Below are 26,034 nucleotides of genomic sequence, written 5' to 3' on the forward strand. Positions count from 1 at the left end.
AGTGTATGGTGTTCTTTACATTTGCCTCTTATGACCAATTGTTTGCTAGATGGTTGGATAAAGAAGTTGGAGAGAATCTTGCATCAACAATTTGTCTCAAAGGCAAGTGATTTCATCTTTTCCATGTATTCTGCAGAGTTCAAAACCACTGTTGAATTAGTTGCCTTTGTCGGCTTTATAACTACATAACACAGTTGGATAACTTGCAGACAAGAGTATATGAAAGAACATGTAGGTAGCTTATTATGTCTGTATACGAATGCTAGGAGTATCAGAAACAAAGGGGTAGAGTTTGTTGCCTTGGTCAATATGTTGGGACCCCAGATTGTAGGCATTAATGAGACCTGGCTATCAGAATTAGACATACTAACTATTATCAAATGAAATAGTACAGTATTTTTAGGAAAGATAGACAGGATAGGAGAGGGGGGGGTGCTACTAATGATATTGGAAGACTTGAATCCAGTTAGTGTTGAGACCCATGATTGTAATACTAGTAACAGTTTTTCATGAGGTAGTGAGTTTGAAGCCATTGGTGTCAGTTAGAGTGTCAAAAATGATATTAGGATTGTAGAATACTGATTATGAAGACAAAATGAGAATTTTTAGATTGCAGATACTAACAAACAGGAGAAAGTGGGATGATATGATTGAGATGTACAAACTTTTGAAAGGGTCATACAAGATTTCAGTTGATGGAATTTTTTATTTAATAGCGGGTGGGGAAAGGATGCTAGGGCATCCTTGAAAGCGGAGAATGAATGCTGTCAAGAAAGCAGTGAGGGCTAGATTTTTCTCTCATAGAGTGGTGCGTGATTGGGATGGATTGCCATTAGATGTGTGTGTGTGTGTGTGCAAGCAGTGTGAATGAATTTAAGAATAAGCATGATAGCTGTTGCATGTAGTATGTAGCCTCTCTCGATGAGTCTCTGACTTTCTGGAGGTCTCTCTCTTAATTATAATAATAATCTGTTAGTATTCTTTGGAGGCTTTTTTCCATTTGCCATATCTGATTTAGGGATCTTACTGGGAGAGATCGCAAAATTGAAATCATGGAAAGGATTCTCATTTCAGGATCAGATAACTTTTTTTGAAGATTTGTTGATAAATATTTATTGAATGGTAATCTGTCATTATGGTTGTTTCTTTCATTTTATTTCAAAATAGCTTATACAAACTCTCATATGAGAAATCTGAACACATTAAATTTCTTCTTAATCACTGTAAAGAGAGATTAAGAAGAAGCTTTCAAACTTTATCAAGGAAAGAAACAGCTATAATAACAGATTACCACTCAATAAAATAGTTATCAAGACCTCACAAAAGTTATATTTCATAGAAAATATCAAAGACATCACATATTAGCTCCTACTGATATAATTGCAAACCTGGACAGTAAATTTTTCATTAGTTCCAAGCATAAAAATCATACAACTACTTCAGGACATTTTCCCACGAGACACAGTGAATCTATTTAAACATTGCATGACTAGCACTTTTTTTTTTTTTTTTTTTTTTTAACAGATACAAGGATTAGCAATGGGCTCTTCCCTCTCTCCTATGTTAGCTGACTTTTTCATGGTCCTTTCTTTTAGTGTTACATGGTGATCAGCATTCATTTTAGAAATTATGAACTTTATAACCATGTTATAAATAACTATTTTAATTTCCCGATGTTTCAACCTTCATAATAAGGTCATCATCTGGAGTATATGCAAATATACAAGGACAAGCTGAGTTACATTTCACACAGTAAGCTAATGAATCAATGATTTGATCACTGGTTATTCTACTGGCATGACTAGTGGAAAAAAAAAACAGATAAAATTAAAATAATTAAATATTTAGAAACTACATGAAAGCTAAATTCTGTTTAAGATAACATGGGGGAAACATTCTTTCATATAGATAGTTTTCTTACAGTAACAATGATGTCCTGTTTTTAACATGACAATTGTTATATTAGATTTAAGATTCTGGATTATCTACAGTCCTGTATGGCAAAACACTTTTTACCTACAAAAAGAAGGCACAGCCATGGGCTCGCCATTATTCCCCCCAATGCTAACTTTTATATGTAACATTTTGAGCAACATGATCTAGATTCCCGTCCTATAAAACTCAAAGTCTGGCTTAGATACGTTGACGATGTTTTTGCGATCTGGCCCTATTGCCACCAGACACTAGACTCTTTCCTTAGCCACCTAAACAAACAACACAAACGCATACAGTTCACAGAGATTGAAAAACAGAGCACACTTCCATTTCTAGATACACTTATCACACGTTTTCTTTCTGGCAGTCTTTCCTTCACTGTTTTCCGGAAACCGACACATACTGGCCAATATATATACATAAACTCCTACCGCCACCCAACACAAAAACTAGGTGTCATTAATACTCTAAAAAACAGGGCTTTGAAGATCTGCTCCAATGAACAAGCGCTGAAGACGAATCTAAATTTATCAGCAATACTTTTCTAAAAAATAGTTACAGCCAAAACACTATTAACAAAATATTCTACAAGACCTCAATAAAAAAGATAAACCAGACTACAATAAACTATAACCATTCCTTACATTAAAGGGACATCAGATAAAATAAACAGAATACTACAGAAATATAACCTCAAAGCCACCTTTAAACCTCCTGCAAAATTAAAAAAGCTTGCTCAACTCATCCAAAGACCCACTCCCTCTGCTGGCCCATCCTGGAGTATGCCATATTTATTGCACCTGTAATCTACCATATATATGGGAAACAGGACGCGCAATTTCTATCGGAGAAAAGGGACATAAACGACACATTAAATATATTAACTATGGTAAAGCTGGCCTTTCTGATCATATCCTGAACACTTTACATAGAATTGACTGGAAAAACACCAGTTGTTTACATCACACTCAAACATGGTATGAGTTAGATTCTTATCACCCACCCCCAATCTGAACAATAATGATGGTCTAAAAATCCCAAGCATATGGAAGGCACATATTCTACCCACAGAACCTTTCTCCCTAAGAGCTAACTATAAACAGGACTGTAGATAATCCAGAATCTTAAATCTAATATAACAATTGTCATGTTAAAAATAGGACATCACTGTTACTCTAAGAAAACTATCTATATGAAAGAATGTTTCCCCCATGTTATCTTAAATAGAATTTAGTTTTTTCTTTGTAGTTTCTAAATATTTAATTTTATCTATATTTGTTTTTTCACTTGCCAGTAGAATAACCGGTGATCAAATCATTGTTTCTTTAGCTTACTGTGTGAAATGTAACTCAGCCTGTCCTTGTATATTTGCATATACTCCAGATGATGACCTTAATATGAAGGGCGAAACATCGGGAAATTAAAATACTACTTATTTATAACATGGAAGGTTGTAAAGTCCATAATTTCTAAAATGAATGGACCTATTCATGGAGTGGTGATATTTTTATCATCTAGTCTGCTTCCATTCAATTAAAAGATTTTGTCATTTTTTTAATTATTTTTTTTTTTTGAACAGCATTCATCCTTGAAGAATTAAATTCACAATTGAATTAGAAAGAAATAAGTCATCTTTACTGTTTTTGGATACAGTAGTTGATATAACATTGGAGTAATGATATAGATCAAATAGAAAAGTGGTTTAGGAGCAGCACTGCCTTACAATTTTAGCAGCATGAGACCAAGCGGAGGGATAAACAAAGCAACAAAGCACTTCCTGGTATATGCTTTTAATTTGTGTGTGTCAAGATAACTCAAGGATATTAAATAAATATAAAAAGAAAATGTATTGAAAATTTAGGTTACTAAAAAAAACAATAAAAGAAAGGAGGTGGGAGGAAGAGATCAAGTCTACTTGTAATATTTATAAACTATCTAAATCCATTATTTCTTTCTAAAACACCAATTAGCGCACAGACTATAAAAGGTATTTTATAACATGAGGAATAAATTGCATACATTTGGTAGTCTAGCTTTTGTTTAGGTAAAATTTTGGTTGGTCCCTCTTAATTCTCATGTCCTTGATTATGATCCTATGCATGTAAGATGGTGCATCCAGAAGTTATATGCCAAATCTGGTGGCTCTACTCTACTTACTATTTAGATGAAATCCTCATAATATTGTTTATCATCCCATGAGCTAGAGCTGCCAAATTTGACAGTCTCTTAGATAAGATCTGCAAGGGTTTATGTTGGGGCTTTAGTTGTAAGAGGGAACCACCAAACAATGATGCTTTAAGTTATTACATGCAGTAGGCATGCAAGAAATAATTCATCAAACATCAATTAATTGAACAACAAATAATCAATAAAGCTGTTGGTTGAAAGATAGTTTATCAAAAATCTCCATTTCATTGAAGCAGCAAATCATCAAAGAAAACAATTGAGCAAAAAGAAAAGAAGATTTCATCAAAGTAGATTAACCGATACCTAATGTCTTTTCAGAACTATTTAAATCACTGAATGTGTTACCAACTGTTGCAACTTTTGTTTATTTTTTCAAAACTTCTTATTGTACTCATTACTTTTCTGTTTGCAAAGGCATTACTTTGTTATACTTGTAATTAGCAACTCACTTTGCTTTCACAAAGTACTCTCACATCTGCTTTTATGGCAAACAAACAAAGCAAAAGAAAAAAAGAAATGGAAAATTAAGCAAGCATCAGGATACATGGTTAGATTTTTTTTTATTTCTGGCACTTGAAAAGAATTTATTATTATTGTTAGGGGGCTCTGCCCATGGTGCCCCCCCTTTGTTCTGGACTGGTAGGCTGGTTCTCCTTGAATTCTGATGACTCGCATTTTGAAAACTCGAGAGGGGGTTTCCGTCTCCCCGGCGCCTACAGTGCCCCCCCCCCCCCCCCCCCCCCGAGTTCCAGACTGGTAGGCCGGTTCTCCTTGAAAATTCTGATGACTCGAATTTTGAAGACTCGACACTCAGGGTAGCCCCTGAGTTTCAAAACGTTTCAAATAAACAATTGTTCTTTTCCTTTTCCATAGTGAACTGGATTCTTGGATGTAGACTATTGAGATGACTGAGGAAGGAGTCTAACGTGTCTGGGCCATGAGGCCAAATAGAGAACACATCATCTACATATCTTAGCCAGATAGAAGGTTTGAGTGGGGCTGAGTCTATGGCTTGTTTTTCGAAATCTTCCATATAGAAATTGGCAAGGGGGGTGAGAGGGGGGAACCCATGGCAGTTCCCTCTATCTGCTTGTAGATTTTGTTGTTCCAAGAGAAATACCCAGAGTTAGTGGCAAAGGAAAAGAGATCTAAGATGTCAGAGGGAAAAACCTTTTCTAAGAGAGATAAGGTATCAATTAAGGGAATATTGGTAAACAAAGAGGAGATATCAAAGCTTACCAATATGTCTGTCTTCTTCAAGGTTAAATTTTCTGTGAGGGCTTTAAAGTGGGTCGAGTTTTTTATATAGGAAGGGGACCTTCCGGTGAGGGGGATCAGAGAGTTGGCCAGCTGTTTAGATAGTCTATAGCAAGGTGCATTGGTAGCATCTACTATAGGCCTGAGTGGGGAATTGGGTTTGTGGATTTTTGGTAAAGCGTGTATTCGGGGGGGATGGGAGCGGAAAGGTTTAAGTTATAGCTAGATAGCTAACAACATCAGACTTGACGTAGCCAACATCCTCGCGCATTCTTCTCCGCCAAAAAGTAATTTATCATATGCCCAACGCACGGCTCTCCTGAAACTACGTAAAAAAAAAGGTATCGTCATCACCAGAGCGGATAAGGGTAATGCCACAGTCGTTCTTAATAACAGTGAATATAAGCGTAAAATGAACATTATCCTCCGCGATCGCGCTACCTACATCCCGCTAGAACACGACCCCACAAAAACACAAGTTAAGAAACTTAAAATTTTACTCAAAAAAGTATCTTCCTGGCCCCCTGATGTCACGAAAAAACATAAACCTTTCCGCTCCCGTCCCCCCTGAATATACGGTTTACCAAAAATCCACAAACCCAATTCCCCACTCAGGCCTATAGTAGATGCTACCAATGCACCTTGCTATAGACTATCTAAACAGCTGGCCAACTCTCTGATCCCCCTCACCGGAAGGTCCCCTTCCTATATAAAAAAACTCGACCCACTTTAAAGCCCTCACAGAAAATTTAACCTTGAAGAAGACAGACATATTGGTAAGCTTTGATATCTCCTCTTTGTTTACCAATATTCCCTTAATTGACACCTTATCTCTCTTAGAAAACGTTTTTCCCTCTGACATCTTAGATCTCTTTTCCTTTGCCATTAACTCTGGGTATTTCTCTTGGAACAACAAAATCTACAAGCAGATAGAGGGAACTGCCATGGGTTCCCCTCTTTCACCCCCCCCCCCCTTGCCAATTTCTATATGGAAGATTTCGAAAAACAAGCCATAGACTCGGCCCCACTCAAACCTTCTATCTGGCTAAGATATGTAGATAATGTGTTCTCTATTTGGCCTCATGGCCCAGACACGTTAGACTCCTTCCTCAGTCATCTCAATAGTCTACATCCAAGAATCCAGTTCACTATGGAAAAGGAAAAGAACAATTGTTTACCCTTCCTAGACACCTTAGTCACACGCCTGCCTAATGATACACTTACCTTCACCGTATACAGAAAACCCACACACACAAGCAGATACATTCACAAACTCTCCCACCACCATCCCTCTCAACAATATGGCATTATTAAAACTCTTACCAAGAGAGCCCACAATCTTTGTTCCAGTGGAACCGCCCTCACTAATGAGCTTAACCACATACACAGCACTTTCCTCTCCAATGGCTACAGCGATCACAGTATCAAAAAAATAATCAACTCCTCCCCCATTCCCCTTCCTTCTCATCAACAAGATTTTAAAAATGCCATCACCATACCCTACATCCGTGGCACATCTGAAAAAATAGCCAAGATACTAAAACAGTACAATCTATACACAGCATATAAGCCCCACCGCAAACTGGCTACCCTTATCCGTTCTACAAAAGATCAGCTCCCTCCTCTCTCTCTGCCTGGAGTTTACAAAGTACCCTCTTCCTGTAAGCTGGCGTACTTTGGACAGACAGGCAGATCAGCATCCATCCGTCTAGAGGAACACAAGTCTTACATCTTCAAACACAACTATGGCCCATTCAGGCTTGGCTGACCATGTTTTGGACACCACCCACAGAGTATCATGGAAGAAAACCACCATGCTCCACCACAGCAAATTCAAGAAAGAGAGACTTTTCTTAGAAGCAGCAGAAGCTCTCAAAAACCAACCAAATCTCAATAAATATGGTTGCATTAAACTTCCTAAGATTTGGGAAACACTCATCACCAGAGTTCCCACTGTACATTCCAGGCCACCTACTACTGCCCTTAGAGGGCGCTCTACCTAGATAGGACTTTAGTGTCACCCATGTGGTTGGGCTTAGTATTGTTTGTTATTTGTGCATATGTTACATTAATTGTTTTTGTAATCCCCGTAGATGTCCTAGTGACTAGGACGAAATATAGGAAGTATTAAATTCTATTTTAATTCTTTTTGAGTGTTGTAAAAAATCCATTAAGCCTCCAACATGAAGACTATACGAGATACCCTGGAAGTGGACAACATCACATTCCAATACTGGCATAAGGCTGAAAATATGCAATATCGCCAAAGGGGTCATATCCACACAGCTCTTTGGCATGGTCGAATCAGCATTATTGGCAATAGCTCTGTGGTAGAGAAGGCAAGGGGAAACCACTCTAGAGGAACATACACTCCCAATCTTGACACCTAATGAGAACCTATGACTTTCAAAGAACTGATACCTTTCTCAGCCACAGTTCAACTATGACCAAAAAGCACCAATTAAAGAAAATTACACATATTGGTACTTGGAATGTACAAGGATTACTAAATAAAGGCAAACTGGATATAATGCAAAATGAAATGAAAAGACTAAAATTGATATACTAGGAATCACAGAAACACATTGGAAAAACAAGGGGCATTTTACATCACGGCTAAGCAATACCATTTATTTTGCTGGACATGATTCTATAAACAGAAATGGAGTAGCAGTAATTATCAAAAAATGTATGAGTAAATCAGTGTTGAGCTACAACCCATGGTATAATTTCCTTAAGGATTGACTGTAATCCAATAATAATCATACCCCTACCAATTTTGCCCCTACCATTATTACCAATAATGCATACAGCATTGTTCGTAATAGCTTCTACAGGGATCTGAATTTAATTTAGCCTCTATAAATTCCATGGGATTCATAGACACAGTACCAAAAAGGACATTTTGATCATTAAGGGCAATTTCGATGCAAAAGTTGTAAAAAGGATGGAAGACCACAACAAGACTGTCCTTTGGGATCTCATGGACTAGGCACCCAAATTAAAGAGGTGAAAGACTGATTGACTTTTGTATAGAAAGAGAATTTATGGTTACTAACACTTTCTTTGAGCAACACAAACAGAGACTATACACCTGGAGACAGAACAAGGAACCAAATTGATTACATCTTTATTAATAAAAGATGTAGGTCTATGATGAAAAATATTAAAGCATTTCCTGGATTAAGCTGATTTTGGCTCTGGTCACCAACTCCTCATTGCTGATATAAAAATACATTTGAAAACAATTAACATAACATTAGAAAAGATAAGTGCAAAAAGAGTAATCATAATGGGAGCCTTTAATTATTATTATTATTTAGGCCTCCAAGGAGTCAAAAGACTCATCGTGGGAGGTCCTGTCTAGGAAACACAAAGTCTGTCATACCACTCCTTAAACTCATTGACCGTTCTGGCTCTCACCACTCTATTAAGCAATGCATTCCACGGTTCAACCGCTCTCCATGCAAAGAAACCACTCCTCACCCTCTTGCTCACAGTTTCCTTTCGTAACTTCAAGGGATGGCCCCTTGTCATCACTCCTTCCCACTGTTCCAAATTATCCAAATATTGATTGGGTAGCAGTAGAATCTGATGAGAAGAATGAAAATCAATTTATTAAGCTGTTGTGGGGACAACTTCCTCGAACAGCATGTGCCAGAAGGAACTTGAGGTCAAAGAGTGTTAGATTTGATTATACTGTCAGGAGGCATTTCAGCTAAAGACGTAACTATTCTGCCTCCAGTTGGTGAGAGTGATCATGGGGTACTCACTTGGGAAGTGACTAAGTTTATGAATGTTCCATTTAGAAAAGGTTACATGCTGAACTACAAAACAGGAAATTATGACCAACTGAGGAGTATACTGTTCTCCATAGCCCAGTCGGTATAGACGAAGTCCTTTGGTCAGAAAAATCTGGGTTCGATTCCTGTCCATCATGAGGAACCTCTTTATCTTGTCTCTTTCAATGAAAGCTGAGTTAGCCAGTCTCATACAGAGATAGGGAGGTTTTTTTCACTCAGAAACTTGGGTTTTTTCTCCCAGAACAGGCAGACCATATGAACACATGCATCTATAGACATAGGACACACCAGGAGGCATAGGGCTAATCACCTTATCCTCAAGTTACGGTTGCAGTTGTGAAGTCCAAGAATAGTTGAAAGGTCGTAGATGCTTAGGTGCCTGTTAGGACCAACTGATGATGATGAGGATGAGGATTATACTGGGTTAATTGGAATGGGATCGGTTGCTGGATGGGAAGAATATCGACAGTGCATGGGTAGTATTTAAACGATATTTAAATGATGCATCAGAATATGTCCTGAGAGTTCGAAGAATAAATAGAGTAAGAGTCCAACGGATGTACAATCTTATTAAGCAAGAGGTTTTTAAGAAAAGGATGATGTGGAAGGAATACTATGTGCATAAGGATGATGTCTATTATGAAAAGTATAAGCAGTAGGCTAGAATGGTCACAACTGTTGTTTGGAAAGCAAAGTCTTAGTGTGAAAAGAAACTGGCTCTGCATTCTAAAGACAATCCACAAGAATTCTTTCGCTATGCTGTGAGTAAAAGAAAGAATGAATATGAAAGAATAACTTCTAAATGCAGATGGCATGGGGGTTAACAGATGCAGAAGAGGTTGCTCAACTAATGAGTACCCATTTTGTTAAAAGCTTCAACCTGATGTAAGATTGCGATCACTGCTACCTCTTCACTGGATGAAGAAACTCAGGTGTATGAGGAAAAGGTATTAGAGCTGTTGCATAAACTGAATAAGAATTCAGCAATAGGGACTGATGGGATATCAACATGTGTGCTAAAAGAGTGTTCAGCTGAACTGACTATTCCTTTGACCAAGCTGTTTAATATGTCTCAGAACAGGGAAGATTCCACAGGAATGGAAAGAATGTATGGTAATTCCATTGTACAAGGGTAGTGCAATGATGGAATGCAAGGATACTGATGTATCCGACTATCAACCAGTTAGTATCTCAGAAGTGGTGGTGAAGATTTTGGAATAAGTAGTTAGGGCTTGCATTCAGAAATGGATTGACAGTGAATCTCTACTTTGCAATGAATAACATGTGTTTACTAAGAGAAGGTCATGTTTTAGCAACTTGCTCACATTCTATAATGTTACCATTGAACTAGACAAGGAAAATGGATATACCATGATACTTTGGGATTTTGCTATGGCTTTTGACAGAATACATCATTGCAGATTGTTGCATAAATTGGAGAAAATGGGTTTGGATTATATAATATTAGCATGTATAAGAGGATCGCTGACTGACAGATATCAAAAAGAGGTATACTGGGGCTCTGAGTCTTCAAGGTTTAAGGTAACAAGTGGTGTACCACACGGATCAGTGCTTGGTCCACTGTTATTCAATCTGCACATTAATGATATTGGAAAGGATTTGACAAGCGACATACAGCTATTTGCTGATAATGCAAAGATAGGTAGGATAATCAGGAATGTTGCTGATATGCAGTACTTGCAGAATGATATGAATAGGCTGGAATTGTGTGCATGGGAAAAATGGATGTCAGTAAATGTAAAGTCCACTTTGGTGTGATTAGATATCCATTGTCATATTATATTGGTGGGATTATGCTAGAAGAAACTAATGAGGCTAGGGATTTTTCAGTGTTAGTAGATAGGAAGTTGAAGTTCAGGAGCCATGTAACAAAGATTGCAAATACAACTGAAAAGATAATTGCAATGCTGAAATGAACATTCGTAAACAAAGATAAGGATGTAATTTTTGCCTCTTTACGAGGCCTTGATAAGACCTCATTTGGACTATTGTGTGCAGGTCTGGTCTCGTGGTTTCTTTGTGATTCTGATATAGTGGAGAAAGTGCAAAGGAGAATGTTAAAAATTATATCAGGATTGTGGAATACTGATTATGAAGACAGATTGAGAATTTGTAGTCTGAAGACACTTGCAAATAGGAGACAGATGGATGATATGATTGAGACTTACAAACTTCTGAAAGGGTCATACAGGATTTCAGTTGATGGAATTTTTCAATTTATGGAGGGTGGGGAAAGGACACGAGGGCATCCTTGAAGCTGAGAATGAATGCCACTAAGAAGGGGGTGAGGTCTAGATTTTTCTCTCATAGGATCGTGCGTGATTGGAATGGATTGCCATTGGATGTTGTGAGTGCAAGCAGTGTGAATGAATTCAAGAATAAATATGATAGCTGGTGTGTGTAGTATGTGGCATCCCTCGATGAGTCCCTGACTTCTTGAAGATCTCACTTAATAATAATAATAATATTCACCCAGATTAGACTTCACAGGAATTACTGAGACATATTGCATTCAAGTGGAAAATAAATTTATAGAACTAGGGAACTGCACTGATGAAATGACCCCAGAAGTATTTTGGGGTCATTTCATCATTTCATCCTGGATATCAAATGAAACCCTGAAACAAGTCAAGAAAAAAAGAGAAATAAAGTCAAAAGGACTTTATTTCTCTTTTGCCTTGATCTCATTCTTCAAATTCTTCTGTATATTATTAAAGAAAGACTTAAACCATATGTTGAACAACAACTTCCTGCAGAACAAGCAGGTTTTAGAAAAGGACATAGAGCAAGAGATCAAATTTCTAATCTAAGGCACTTGGTTGAAAAGGCTCAAGAATTTAATATTCCCTTGTACTGTACACCCACAGATGTGAGACCCTTCGACACTTTTGTGCATGTCAAAAGAAGGAGAATCCATTCCGATATTAGAGTAATCGATGTGTTTCATGGGATGAGTATTTATTATTATATGTCGGAAAATTAGCTTTTCTTTTATGAAAATCATAGTTCTTAAAGTGGTAACTATTTTGCTTGTATAAGAGTTGGAAAATTTAAGTATAAAGCACGTGATTTCACATAGTGATCAATTCGTACATCCTTTATTTCTTTTTCCCCTTCAGCATGAATTGACTATTCTTGACAATCTGCCAGACTATGCTCTATCAAGTATGGGTGTACAATATATGTTCTTCATTGATTATGCTAAAACATTTGACTGTGTCAAGAGGGATGACCTATGGAAAATGCTAAGTAAAATGAGCATCCCAGAACACTTGACACACCTTTTAAAACACTTCTACAAGAAGAATCAGGCTGCTGTGAAGATGCATGGAAAAAACAGCTTAGTGGCTCATTGTCGAGAAAGGTGTGAGACAAGGATGCATACTACTTTTCTCTGATTTATACAATCTTTACAGAGAATACATTCTGAAAAAGACACTTTACAGACATGATAGTGGTTTCTCAGTTGGTGGCAAAAAGATGAATAATCTTAAGTTTGCTGATGATACTGTTCTTATTGCCAGCAGCAAAGGAGAACTGGAGTCCCTCATTAAAAGAGTTGAATGGGAAAGCTTGAAATATGGTTTAAAAATGAATCGTGATAAAACAAAATACATGACCATAAACGAAAATGACAATTTCACCCACAACATTGACTTTGAGAAGGTGGATGATTTCATTTACCTGGGAGCTGTAATAAGCACCAAGAGTAGATGTCAACCAGAAAGAATTACCATGGCGAGGTCTGCAATGGTGCAAATGCAGAAAATATGGAAAGACAAAAACATATTTATCAACACTAAATCAAGACTGGTCAATTGCTTGATGTTTTCAATTTTCATTTATGGTGCTGAATCTTGGACACTCAGCAAGAAAGATATGGACAAGATAAACAACTTCGAGATGTGGTGCTGGAGGAGGATTGAGAGTCTCTTGGATGGACAAAAGGTCTAATGAAAGTATAATAAGTCAACTAAAAATCAAGAGAGTGTGACATTGTAAATGAAAGAATTCTCAAATATTTCGATCACATTTCGAGACATGAAAATCATCACGGGCAACGAAGTGGAAGAACAAAGAAAAAGAGGACACCCAAGACCATAATGATGGGACCAGATTTAAAAGATCACCAGACTTACTTTGGAGTTGGTCACTGCTGCAATAGAAGACAGAAAGAAATGGAGAAACATTGTGGCTAGGATTACGAGCTCTCAGACATGAGGAGACCTACACTAACTAACTAACTTTTATACACACAAAAACTATCATTTGATGTTATGTGCCGTCCAGTCATTTCTGATTCTTGGTAATCTGTGAGCAAGGGCTCTTCATCTCGGTTTGCCTCATGAAAGTTTGGTCAGATTGGTCATTTCTTTTATGTTGTCCATTCAACTCTTTTTGTGATCCTCTTCTTCTCATGCTGTCAATCTTACCCAACATAACTTCCTTTTCCAAGGATTCACCTGTTTGCATAATTGATATTTTCAATTTTTATTTATGGTGCTGAATCTTGGACACTCAGCAAGAAAGATATGGACAAGATAAACACCTTCGAGATGTGGTGCTGGAGAGTAGTACATTAACTTCTGTTTAGCAATCATTAAACGAGCCTTCAAGGAGCATCCTGTCATTAGACTCTCTAAAACCTTTTTTATTAGTCATTCTTGGATTCTTAATAGTCTCCTCCATGTCAATAATTCAAATGAATCGATTCACTCTCTGTGAATTGATAATCCAGTTTTGATAATCCAGCTTTCACACTCATTCATTACAATTGGAAATACCATTGTTCTGATAATTCTAACATTCATAATCTTACTAACATCTCCGTTTTAGTTTAGTAGCATCACTAATGTTTTTTCCCCATGGCTATCCTTCTTTTAATTTCATCTTCACATTGACCATCATTTCTTATTCTGGATCCCTGTAAATCATAACTTTCAACCACCTTTATTTTATCACCCTCAATCTTAAATTCATTCAAATTGCCAGAAGCCATCACTTGTTTTGCTGATGTTTAAATCAAGCCTGGCTTTTTTGCTTTCCCTCTTAATCTACAGAATCAACTGCTTCATATCTTCCTTAGTTTCTGCTGTGAAGGTTGTATCATCTGCATATTTTAAACTATTTATTTTTCTGCCACCAATAGTTGTCATTCTCATAATATATTCACTATAAATATTAAAAAGGTACGGCATCAGTATACAAACCTGCCACACTTTTTGCCACTTGAACACCATCTTTAATCCGAAGATTGTGTTTACTGAAGTTTCTTGGTTACCCAGCTCTCTATAACTCTTATTTTTCAGGAAATAACAACATATCATCATCATCATGAACCATGGGCTCACTGCCTGTTGGTGTCCACTGCCTCCTTTACTATCTTTCACCTTTCTTTGTCCAGTTCACAGTGTCACAGTTTCTATACATCCATTCCACACCAGTCCTCCTTTATGTCATCTATCTATTCTTTGTATGGTCTACCTCTTCTGTTTACCCTATCCATAATACCGAACATGAATGTCTTTATCTTCCAGTCCTACCATATGCTTTGCATGTGTTTTTTCACAGATTGTGAAACATGTCAAAAATGACATGTACCATCATCATCTTGGCAAGTCTGGAACGGGCAGGACCATGCCCTAGATACTTCATCACACAATATTTAAATAGAAAAAGGGGGACTGCTGCATACATCCACTGTCCAAAAAGAAACTGAACTTCTCGAAAATAGAAGAAACTAGTAGCACCACCTGTCTTATCTTTTTGTTGTCGAAAGCGGCAACCTTCCTTAGTGTTGTGTCAACTGTTTATGACATTTGTTTCATTAGAAGCTGAGTTATAGTGCCAAGAGTGACAGTGTGTTTTGATGAACAGTTGGTCATCACGATATTCATGCCATATGCGACGAATTCTCGCTATCAATCGCTTCAAAACTTTGAGATAAAACTCACCATTGACCGTTTGGCCAAGCGGAACGAATTCTTTGTGGATAATGCCCTTGGAATCGTAGAACAAATCAGCATTGTCTTTACTTTTGACTTCTCCAAGCGACTTTTTTTTGGATGCCCCACTTCTGGTGGTCTCCACTCAGCACTCTGATGTTTTGTTTCGGGCTCATAGTCAAAACACCACATTTTGTCACCAGTATTGATCGTTTCAAGGAAGTTTGAGTCCTTAAAACAGCAATATACTATTTTAATGAGGTCCTTGCAGTTTTTAATTCGATACATTTTTTGGTCGTCAGTCAACTTGTGGGGAACAAATCGCGAATTCAATTTACAAAGGCCCAAACTCTCGGTCAAAATGTTGTGCACAGTTGATTTTGGAATCCCCAATTCATCTTCAATCAATCTCACGGACGGTTTCGGGTTTTCTTTGATGAACTTGCGCACTTTTTGGATGTTAACTTCACTCAGTCCAGTTTTTGGACGGCCTGGCTTTTCGTCGTCCTCAAGCATCTCATGACCACTTTTTGAAGCATTTGATGCGTTTCGGTAAAACGTTTACTAAGTTTAACACAAAAGTCAATCGCAGCTCTCTGTTTGAAACTCATTTTCCGACCGTTCGTCAAAACACACTGTCACTCTTCGCACTATAACTCGACTTCTAATGAAACAAATGTCATAAACAATTGCCACAACACTAATGAAGGTTGCCGCTTTCGACAACAAAAAGATACAACAGGTGGTGCCACTAGTTTCTTCTATTTTTGAAAAGTTCGGTTTCTTTTTGGATAGAGGGTGTAGAAATCACTAGAAGTGTGACAGGCTATTTTTAGAATTAGATCAGCTATGAAGCACTGTCCTAAATGCTAAGAAATTTGGTGAACCTTCAGTTTAGGCCACCTCTAACTTAACAACTCTGAATTAACCCTCCTTTTATCTGGCCATAGAGAATATAGTGATAAATTAGTTATTTTTATCGGTTAAAATTTGAATTGATTCTGCAACTGCCAGGTTGACTTTTCTTTTTATTCTTATAACTAGTATATATTATGTTCTCTAAAGATGTTGATTTGAAATCAATTGAAATAATAACTTAATAAATAATTTAATTTATTTTGTTCAAATCATGAAGCACAACTAAGAATAATCAGCAACATATAAGCCTTTCTTCATATCTTCTAATGTGACAATTTTCCCTTTAATAAATATCTTGGGTGGGGAATATTCACTGTATATTACTTCTGGAGAAGTAATATACAGTGCAGTTATGAATCAGTAACATCTTTTTTTTTTTTTTTTTGATTAATATCATATTATCAGTTTTCATTAGAATTTTACCATAAGTGAAGTCTGTCTTTATACCAAAAAAAAGTTTATTGAAAGCACTGCATATTTTTATTTAGATGCCATCCTGATCTAGGTGCTGATGATTTTGAACTTATCATAGAGAGAGGAATAAATCTGCCAGGTGACTTTTTTTTTAATACTTCTAATATGCATCTAATTGATTTAAATGGAGATTCTCCAAACTATAAAACCATCCCGTAAAACCATTAGCTGGCCTGCAAACTGAAGTGGGGAAAAGGTAGTGATAGACTGAAATAATTATAATTATTTGTGAAATTAGTTTTGAGGAGGAGAGGTTATCCAAAGCGATCTAAAAATTCATTTTGTTTTATTGTTTTTTTTTACCTGATTAAAAGAAAAATGCTTTTTTGTTTATAAACTGACATGAGTTTTACTTTAATTAACATGTAGCTTGTGAAATGAAGTAAATTAATCATCATTTCATGAGAACCAGAGCACTTGATTATCTTACCCACTTCTCAAAAATGTTTGGAGATCCCCGGAGTTAAAATCACTATTTTATGTTTTTTGAATTTATCACTATGTAGCATATTTCATATTGACTGTAATGATATATATATTTGGTCTGGATGGATATTCGTGTAACATTTAAAAAATTTAGGAAATCATGTCTTCAGATATGTTTGTCTTTAAATGTTAGCTATTTGCACTTTTAGGCTACTCCTAGAAAGCATTTTCTTACCACGTGGATGTGGAATTACTCTGAGATGTATGTCAGATCAGTGAAATTCACCACTAAAAACTATATCTTTTATGATATATATTTTTAAAATTAACTATCATTTTTTTATATTTATAGGAGTATGTTAAAGTGTTCTAAATTGCTAAGTGCAATATTTTTTTTAAAAGCAATTGACTTTGCCAATATATATATATATATATATATATATATAATTGAATGACTAGAACCAAGATTTAATTAAAAAGGTTTTAATATAAACACACTACTAGTTTCGGCCTGTAACAGCCTTCTTCAGGTGACATTATAAAAGAAAAAACACTAAACATTGAGGGTTAAAAGACTATGAACAACATAGACAGTCTTTATACATAATTAGCATGAAAACGTTGTAGTTGTATTTGAAGCTGTTCTTTCATTTGTTGCATTGTTGGGAGAGTGCGTGCTTGCTGCATCACGTGAACGCCAGTACATGATTACAGCTGAATGACTATCTGGGAGGTTGTAGTTTAAGTTGTTATTTAGATGAACAGGATTGAAGATGATTTCTCTCGATTCCACAATTTTTCTCTCTATTTCGTCACTGCAATGGAAGATGTTTGTAGATTTTTCCCAGCAGACTTTGTGACTTTGGTTATCATCATTAGGATTAGCCAAGAAAAGGATATGACTTGATAATGCAATTGCTCGCTGTCTCTTGTAAGTAATGTCTCTTATGTGTTCTTCCATACGCATTTCGACAGATTTGTCTGTCTGCCCGAAATAAGGAATATCGCAGTTCACATAATATTTTATATACGCCAGGATATTTGAGTTGATGATGACAAGGTTTTGGGTGGCTAATTAAGGAACGGATCTTTGGAAGTGGAGCGAACAAGGTTCTGATATTGTATTTTTTTAGAACTTTTGCTAATTTATGTGAAACAGTACTTATGTAAGGAATAGATATATTGCTTTTGAATCTATTTGTTTCTTCTGAGTGATGTCTAGGAGGATTAAGAAGGAATTTGTTAATGATTTTCTTGGAATATCCATTAACTTCGAAAGAAGTTTTCAGATGGTTTATTTCTGTAAGCAGTTCATTTGGATCATCAAGAAGAGAACGGGCTCTATGTCCCAAGGTGGAAATTATTCCAGAAATTATTCAGAAGCAATATATCTATTCCTTACATAAGTACTGTTTCACATAAATTAGCAAAAGTTCTAAAAAAATACAATATCAGAACCTTGTTCACTCCACTTCCAAAGATCCGTTCCTTAATTAGCCACCCAAAACCTTGTCATCATCAACTCAAATACCCTGGCGTATATAAAATATTATGTGACTGCGATATTCCTTATTTCGGGCAGACAGACAAATCTGTCGAAATGCGTATGGAAGAACACATGAGAGACATTACTTACAAGAGACAGCGAGCAAGTGCATTATCAAGTCATATCCTTTTCTCGGCTAATCCTAATGATGATAACCAAAGTCACAAAGTCTGTTGGGAAAAATCTACAAACATCTTCCGTTGCAGTGACGAAATAGAGTGAAAAATTGTGGAATCGAGAGAAATCATCTTCAATCCTGTTCATCTAAATAACAACTTAAGCTACAACCTCCCAGATAGTCACTCAGCTGTAATCATGTACTGGCGTTCACGTGATGCAGCAAGCACGCACTCTCCCAACAATGCAACAAATGAAAGAACAGCTTCAAATACAACTACAACGTTTTCATGCTAATTATGTATAAAGACTGTCTATGTTGTTCATAGTCTTTTAACCCTCAATGTTTAGTGTTTTTTCTTTTATAATGTCACCTGAAGAAGGCTGTTACAGGGCCGAAACTAGTAGTGTGTTTATATTAAAACCTTTTTAATTAAATCTCGGTTCTAGTCATTCAATTTTTTTCATAAAACTATGTATGTTAACCGAGTCAAGTCAATGATCATTCTGTCATATATATATATATATATATATATATAAAAGCAGTGACTTTGCCAACATATTGGTGCATCTGTCTTTATAACAAAAAATTAGGTTATTGAAAGCACTGCATATTTTTATTTAGATGCCATCTTGACTCTCCCCTGTGTGTGCATGCATGTGTGTGTGTGTGTGTATATATATATATATATATATATATACGAGGTGGTATCAAAAAGTTTCGAGACTAGCTCTGTTTACGAGAAATTACTTTATTTATCTACGTTTACACACTATCACCTTCAAAATGGTCCCTTGCATATCAATACAGCGCTCCCAGCATTCTTGCCACACATTCCAGAATGTGTCCTGGAAGTCTTCTTTTCGAAGCATATCAAGCACCTTCTGCGATTCATGCTGGATCTCTGCAGTGGTGTCAAAACGGTGACCTTTGAGCTGGATCTTCATCTTCAGGAAAAGGGTGAAGTCTGCAGGAGCCAAATCTGGCGAGTAGGGTGGGTGCGGAAGTGAGATCATTTTGTTTCTGGTGAGAAACTCACGTGTGAAGAGAGCTCGGTGACAGGGTGCATTGTTGTCGTGGAGCATCCAGTTTTTCGCGCGCCACAGATCTGGTCACTTTTGCCGAATGTTCTCCCTCAGATGCCTTAAAACCTGGCAGTAGAACTCGCTATTGACGGTCTGGCCCCTGAGGATGAATTCTCGATGCACAATGTCGCAAACGTCGAAAAAGATGATGAGCATGCACTTGGTTGAGCTGCAGACCTGCCTCACCTTTTTCGGTCGTGGAGATGATGGGCTCTTCCACTGTACTTTCACTTCATCTCAGACTGTTGCTTCATCTCAGGGTCTTACCTGTACACCCAAGTTTCGTCACCGGTAATGATCCTCGACATGAAGGATGGGTCATCCACGGCACGCTGACGGAGTTCTTGGCAGACTTCGATGCGGTGTTCCTTCTGCTCCTGGGACGAACTTAGCAGCAACACGGCGCATGTTCAAATCACACCTGAGGATTGGCTGGACTGTTCTGTATGACACACCGACAATGGCAGCAGTGTTGTGGAGTGTTCTCCAACGATCCTCATGCACAAGTTGCTGAATGGTTTCGACAATTTTGGGGGTTGAGCTCATTGAAGGTCTTCCTGATCTCTCATCATCTTCCAGTGATGTTTTTCTGCTCTTGAAGCACTCGTGCCACTCAAAACACCTCGAACAACTCATTGCAGCATAATCTGACATGATTCGCCGTAAACTTGTAGAACCATGTCAGACGTCTCTGTAGCAGATTTGCCCAGTTTCATCCAGAATTTCACGTTTGCTCTTTGTTCTAATTTGCTGTCCATGATGAAATCACAGATGTGGTAACGCAGGTGGTCAGAATAGCATCAGTTGCACAGCTCCCGATGTACACAGGACGATGTCTTTTGGCACACTAACTTATGAAGGTAGGTGCTCCCTGTGACTGTGCGTGCAGTCACAGGGAGCACCTTTTGGCATGTTACAAACCTAATCTCAAAACGTTTTGATACCACCTCGTATATATATATATATATCATATCAAATATCTCTCTCTCACCCACACATTTTCTTCTAAATTACAGTGATTAGACTTTTCAGTATGGTGGTTATTAATAAAATATATTTTCACTAATAACCAGTTGGTAGCATAACCTTTGCAGTTCTGTGGTAACTGCCATGATGCTAGATGGGTAGAAAAAAAACAATTATAGGTTTGATTCTGTTAATAGTTACTGACTATAGGAGCCTTTCCTAGGCCTTTGTCAACTGGGTTGTTCGTTAGTGGAATCTTTGGTGCTAGTAAGTAGGGTTTTTACTTCTGGAAACTTGGGTAATGGATTGTGGGTCTTAAATCCTACAACTAGAAAATTTGGCCGTAAAACTCATGTTATTTTTGATAATAATACCACTTAGGGTTAAGAACATTATATGGTGACATTTAGTCCCATTGATGACTAAGGGTGGAGAGCAGTATTAAGCTTATGTGCTGGTTTAATCTCTCATTATTAGGTTTAATGGAATGAATACTGCACAGAGAAACAATAAAATATTGGATCCTGTATTTTGCCTCTATCACAGAGACATCATGGATACAACTTAAAATTGCAAAAGCACACACAAAAATACTCAAAACAGAAAAAAAAAATTAGACTAAAAAGCCTAAAGTCCTATGAGGGGACTCTCTGTGGGTGTTTTTAGCTAGCCTTAGCTTTTGACTGAGAGGCCTAAGAATTAGTTTCCCAAATCTTAGTAAGTTTAACACAACCATATTTATTAACATTAGGCTGGTTTAATAAATCTGTTGCTGATTCTAGAAAACTTGAAAGACACTTTTCTTTCACATTTCACTAACCAGCTGCTCTCCATATAAAGAATTTGCTCACACCATCCATATACAACTTCCAAGGAATACTCATGATCTGCTCTTGTTTCCCCTCTGTTCTATGAAAAATCTCAATATTAATCTAATAGCTACTCACTAACTTATACATCTTAATCTTTGTTTCCTCTCATTCTTCTATTCACAAGGCTTTACAAATTGCATTCTTTCAGTCTCAAAATAAATATTAGAAATAAATATAAGTATCAAGAATATAGAAGATGGATATCAGGATGGTGACAAAATATTCTTTAGGCTATTGAAAATCATAGAAATTGAGGAAAGAATACTATAAAAGATGATAAAAGAGACATGAAAACTGAAGGTAAATATATGCTAGATGTCTGGAGTAATTACTTTGAAAGATCATTAAAACAAAACAAAAGTCAGAGCATGGTAGTAAAAAACATTCAGGAGGAAGACAATCGGAAGTATTTATATCAATACTTGAAGAAGAAATAGCGATTAAAAACCTTGAAATATGGAAAGATAGCTGGAGCAGATGATATTTGACCAGAAATGCTCAAATATGGAGGTACAAAATTCAGAAGGCCAACCAGATTATTGGAGCAGAGTACTCATATTATCCATCTGCAAAAAAGGGAAATAAAATTTAATAAGAGCATTAAGCTCACTAAAATGTCAGATACCTTCTTATTTTGCAGTAAACAGATGCATGAGGAATGTAAAGTGCAGGCCAGAAAAGTGACAAGCATGGTTAAAAAAGAAAAAGTAAAATATGAAGGAGATTGGCCAGCCACGTCAAAGATAATTCCAAGGGAATTTTTCTGCTATGTGGCAAGCAAGAGGGAAACTGATTATGGCAGGTTGATTCTGGTGAATAGTTATGTAGCAGAGTAACCATAGCAGATGACATAGTGCAATTATTTAACAAACACTTCATTAGTGTATAATAAATTTAGTTTAATCTTTTATCCAAGTGTAAACAAACAAAGTTTGCACCTGAAGTATCTTCAGGACTGAGGCAACTAGTGGTGAAGGTGGACCAAGCTCTCATCACTCCTTGTCTTAGTATCTCCTATAATGCAAAGCATATCTCCTTGTGGACATGTATAATGCTATGCATTAAAGGAAGGGCCACTACCCAGCCCGGTTTAGACCTTTATAGCGGTCTTGTCAGTGAGAGCCAGACCCAGAGGTACTGATACTAAGGCAGAAGCAATGGAGAAGTCATATTTACTTATACAAGTCGCCAAAAGGTGTTTCACCTTATTATTAAATTACTCTGGATTTAGAGAAAGATGTTGGAAATTTTTTTCCACTTGGTTAGACTATAATAAATTTAATTTAATCCTTTATTCAAGTGTAAGCAAACAAAGTTTGCACCTGAAGTATCTTCAGGAGTGAGGCAACTTGTGGTTAAGGTGGACCAAGCTCTCATCACCCCTTGTCTTAGTATCTCCCATAATGCAAAGTGCATCTCCTTGTGATGATGTTACTTCAGGTGCAAACTTTGTTTGCTTACACTTGGATAAAGGATTAAACTAAATTTGTTATAGTCTAACCAAGTGGAAAAAACTTCCAACATCTTTCTCTAAATCCAGAGTAATTTAATAATAGGTGAGACACCTCTTGGCAACTCGTATAGGTAAATATGACTTCTCCATTGCATCTGCCTTAGTATCACTACCTCTGGGTCTGGCTCCCATTGACGTGACCTCAACAAAGGTCGAAACTGGTTGGAAGCTTAGGTGATGAATGACAAAGCTGTAGCCCATAAAGTTTTAACTGAGGCTTGGCTGTTGCTGGTTTGAGTGTAATGAATGTAATGCTGTAGCCTGTGAAGTTTTAACCGAGGCACAGCTGTTGCTGTTACCCCTTGGATGAGATATGAGCAAATGAGCGGCTCTGTTCGGTGGTGAAGTGAGCCCACCACGGTGTAGAGCCAACCGGTTCTGAGAGTTCTTAGTGATAGGGTGAGCCTGTTACTGAGAAGAACAACACTGAGTTTTTTGGAGTTTGACCTGTACTTGAACATTCAACAAAGGTCAAAACCAGTCTGGGGTAGTGGCCCTTCCATTAATGTATAGCATTATACATGTCCACAAGGAGATGTGCATTGCATTATGGGAGATACTAAGACAAGGAGTGATGAGAGAGCTTGGTCCATCTTTACAAGTTGCTTCAGTCCTGAAGATACTTCAGGTGCAAACTTTGTTTGCTTACACTTGGATAAAGGATTAAAACTAAATTTATTATAGTCTAACCAAGTGAGAAAAAACTTCCTACACTTCATTAGTGTATATCATAGTGGTGTGCATTATACTTTGCAACAAGTTGAAGGGAGGCAAGAATTATTAGAAATAAAGGTGAATGAATGTGAAGGTATGTCAAGTGTTGCTCAGGTAAGATGTTAATAAGGCTGTGGGAATGAATGACTTATCACCATGTATTTTTAAAGAATGTGCAAAAGAATTAGCCATACCCTTGTCCTGGTTATTTAATGAAAGTCTTGCATTGTGGAGGTTCATAAGGAGTAGAAAGAAGGCAAATAATACCTCTCCACAAGCATGGTTCAAGAACTGAAGTTTCCAGTTATAGACTGCATTGCATATTTGTAGTTGTGATCAGAGTGTTGGAAAAATTGGTTAGAAATAGAATACAGAATTGGGTTGATGAACATAAGATTCTCTATGATGGTCAGCATGGGTTGGTGAAGGGCAAGTCTTGTTTCAGCAATCTGCTTATGTTTTATGATAAGGTGGCGAATGTGTTGGATAAGGAAGAATCATATACACTAATATTCTTGGACTTTACAAATACATTTGATAGATTACCACATAAGTTGGTATATAAGTTGCAAAAGATAGGAATAGATAATATATTGGTTAGATGGATCAGAGATTGGATCTCTGAATGATACTCCATACTGTTTAACTTATTTGTTAATGATATGTCATGTGGATTGACTGGGGATCTTCGAATGTTTACCGATGATGCAAAGTTTGGTAGAATTATCAGGAGTAGTGCTGATAATTCTCTACAGGAAGATTTGAACAGACTTTTAGCTTGGACAAATGAGTGGGGGTTGCAGTTTTCATGTTAATAAATGCAAGGTATTACACTTTGGGATACAGAGATATAAGGCTACAAACGTAATAGTGTCACTGTACTACAGGAAGTGGATGAGATTCAGGATCTTGGAGTGATTATGGACAGTGGGCTGAAGTTCCAAAGGCACATCACACATATTACAAAGACTGCTATGATAAAAAGTACATTGATGTATAGGGATAAGGAGGTGGTAGTGCCTCTATTTTAAGGCTTTGGTCAGACTACATATGTACTATTGTGCTCAGATTTGGTCACCTAATTTTCAATGTGATGTGGAAACACTAGACAGACTCTAATGACAAACCAAAGTGATATCAAGACTTTGTTGGTTATGAAGAGCATTTGAGAGAATGTGGATTACAGTGGTTGGCGGATAAAAGGAAAAGAGTGGATGCTAAGATGGGAAGAACAAAATGCCCTCCCTGGAAAGTATATAAAGATGTGGTGAAGAGGGGCGTTAGGAGTAGATTTTTTAAATGGAGAATTGTAGTGAGTGGAATGCAGTGCATTGTGAGTGCAGGAAGTGTAAATAACTTCAAAGCTCATTATGATAGACATGTTACTGGTTGAGTGGTCCTCCCACGATGAGTTTGTTGACTCCATGTACATTACCAAATAATCATAATAATATGTTTGTTAATTTATTGTCTCTAATATCTCAAATTCAGATATATGAAATACATTCCCTGTATTGAGATATAACTGAAAATTTTGAAGAATTAATTTATTCAGAAATTTACATAATTTAAATACACAGAAAGAAGAAGGAAAAAACGTATTATAGAATTAGTAATACAGTTGATATAGTTGTTTATTTATCATGTAAGATGTTAGAGTGGATGGGGAACAAAATATTTCTATTGCACAAAGAATAAGCTTGAACTGATGTGATCCAGCTATAGGCCCTATCTTTGAAATGCTGATCATCATTCCAAAATCTAATCTTTAAAGGTACCTGTGGCATCATAACTATAAACAAAAATTACATGATAACCACAGTAATTAACTTCAATGAAAGTACAGATATTTCATACTGAAAATAACAGTACATCAACAGTGTGTAGATGCTCGTGTCAAATATGTTCGTGTTTGGTATTGACACCAAACACAGTATCCGGTGGGATGAAGCTCATCTTCTCCATAGAAGATGACCTTTTATATCAGCCTAACTTGAATTTGAACGATTGTCTCTTTCTCTCTGAAAAGTTTGGGAGATTCTCATTTTATATTAGTATATTAATTTCTAGCTCATAGCAACTGTTTTCGATTGGTAAACTCGTTGTTGTATGTACCTTGTATTCCTGTTCTTTGATTTGCTTGTTTCTACACACTGATGATGTACTGTTATATTCTGTATGAAATATCTGCACTTTCATTAAAGTTAATTACTGTGGTTATTGTGTAATTTGTTGGTAATCATTCCAAAGATAT

The 26,034-nt window shown here is 36.8% G+C and overlaps 1 protein-coding gene across 3 annotated transcripts in view; it reads left to right on the plus strand.

Annotated features, from left to right (window-relative positions):
- Positions 1-26,034, plus strand: part of l(2)gd1 (lethal (2) giant discs 1) — a 473,445-nt gene that overhangs the window by 306,835 nt on the left and 140,576 nt on the right. For all 3 annotated transcript variants that reach the window (XM_090391229.1, XM_090391230.1, XM_090391231.1), the window contains exon 18: positions 16,555-16,619. In XM_090391229.1, the coding sequence (XP_090247355.1) occupies positions 16,555-16,619 (65 nt within the window). The remainder of the gene's footprint in view (positions 1-16,554; positions 16,620-26,034) is intronic.

The sequence above is a fragment of the Typopeltis vanoorti genome, chromosome 4 (assembly GCF_054136105.1).
Source record: "Typopeltis vanoorti isolate ZY-2024b chromosome 4, IOZ_Tvanoo_1.0, whole genome shotgun sequence".
In the NCBI taxonomy this organism is placed as follows: Eukaryota; Metazoa; Arthropoda; class Arachnida; order Uropygi; family Thelyphonidae; genus Typopeltis; species Typopeltis vanoorti.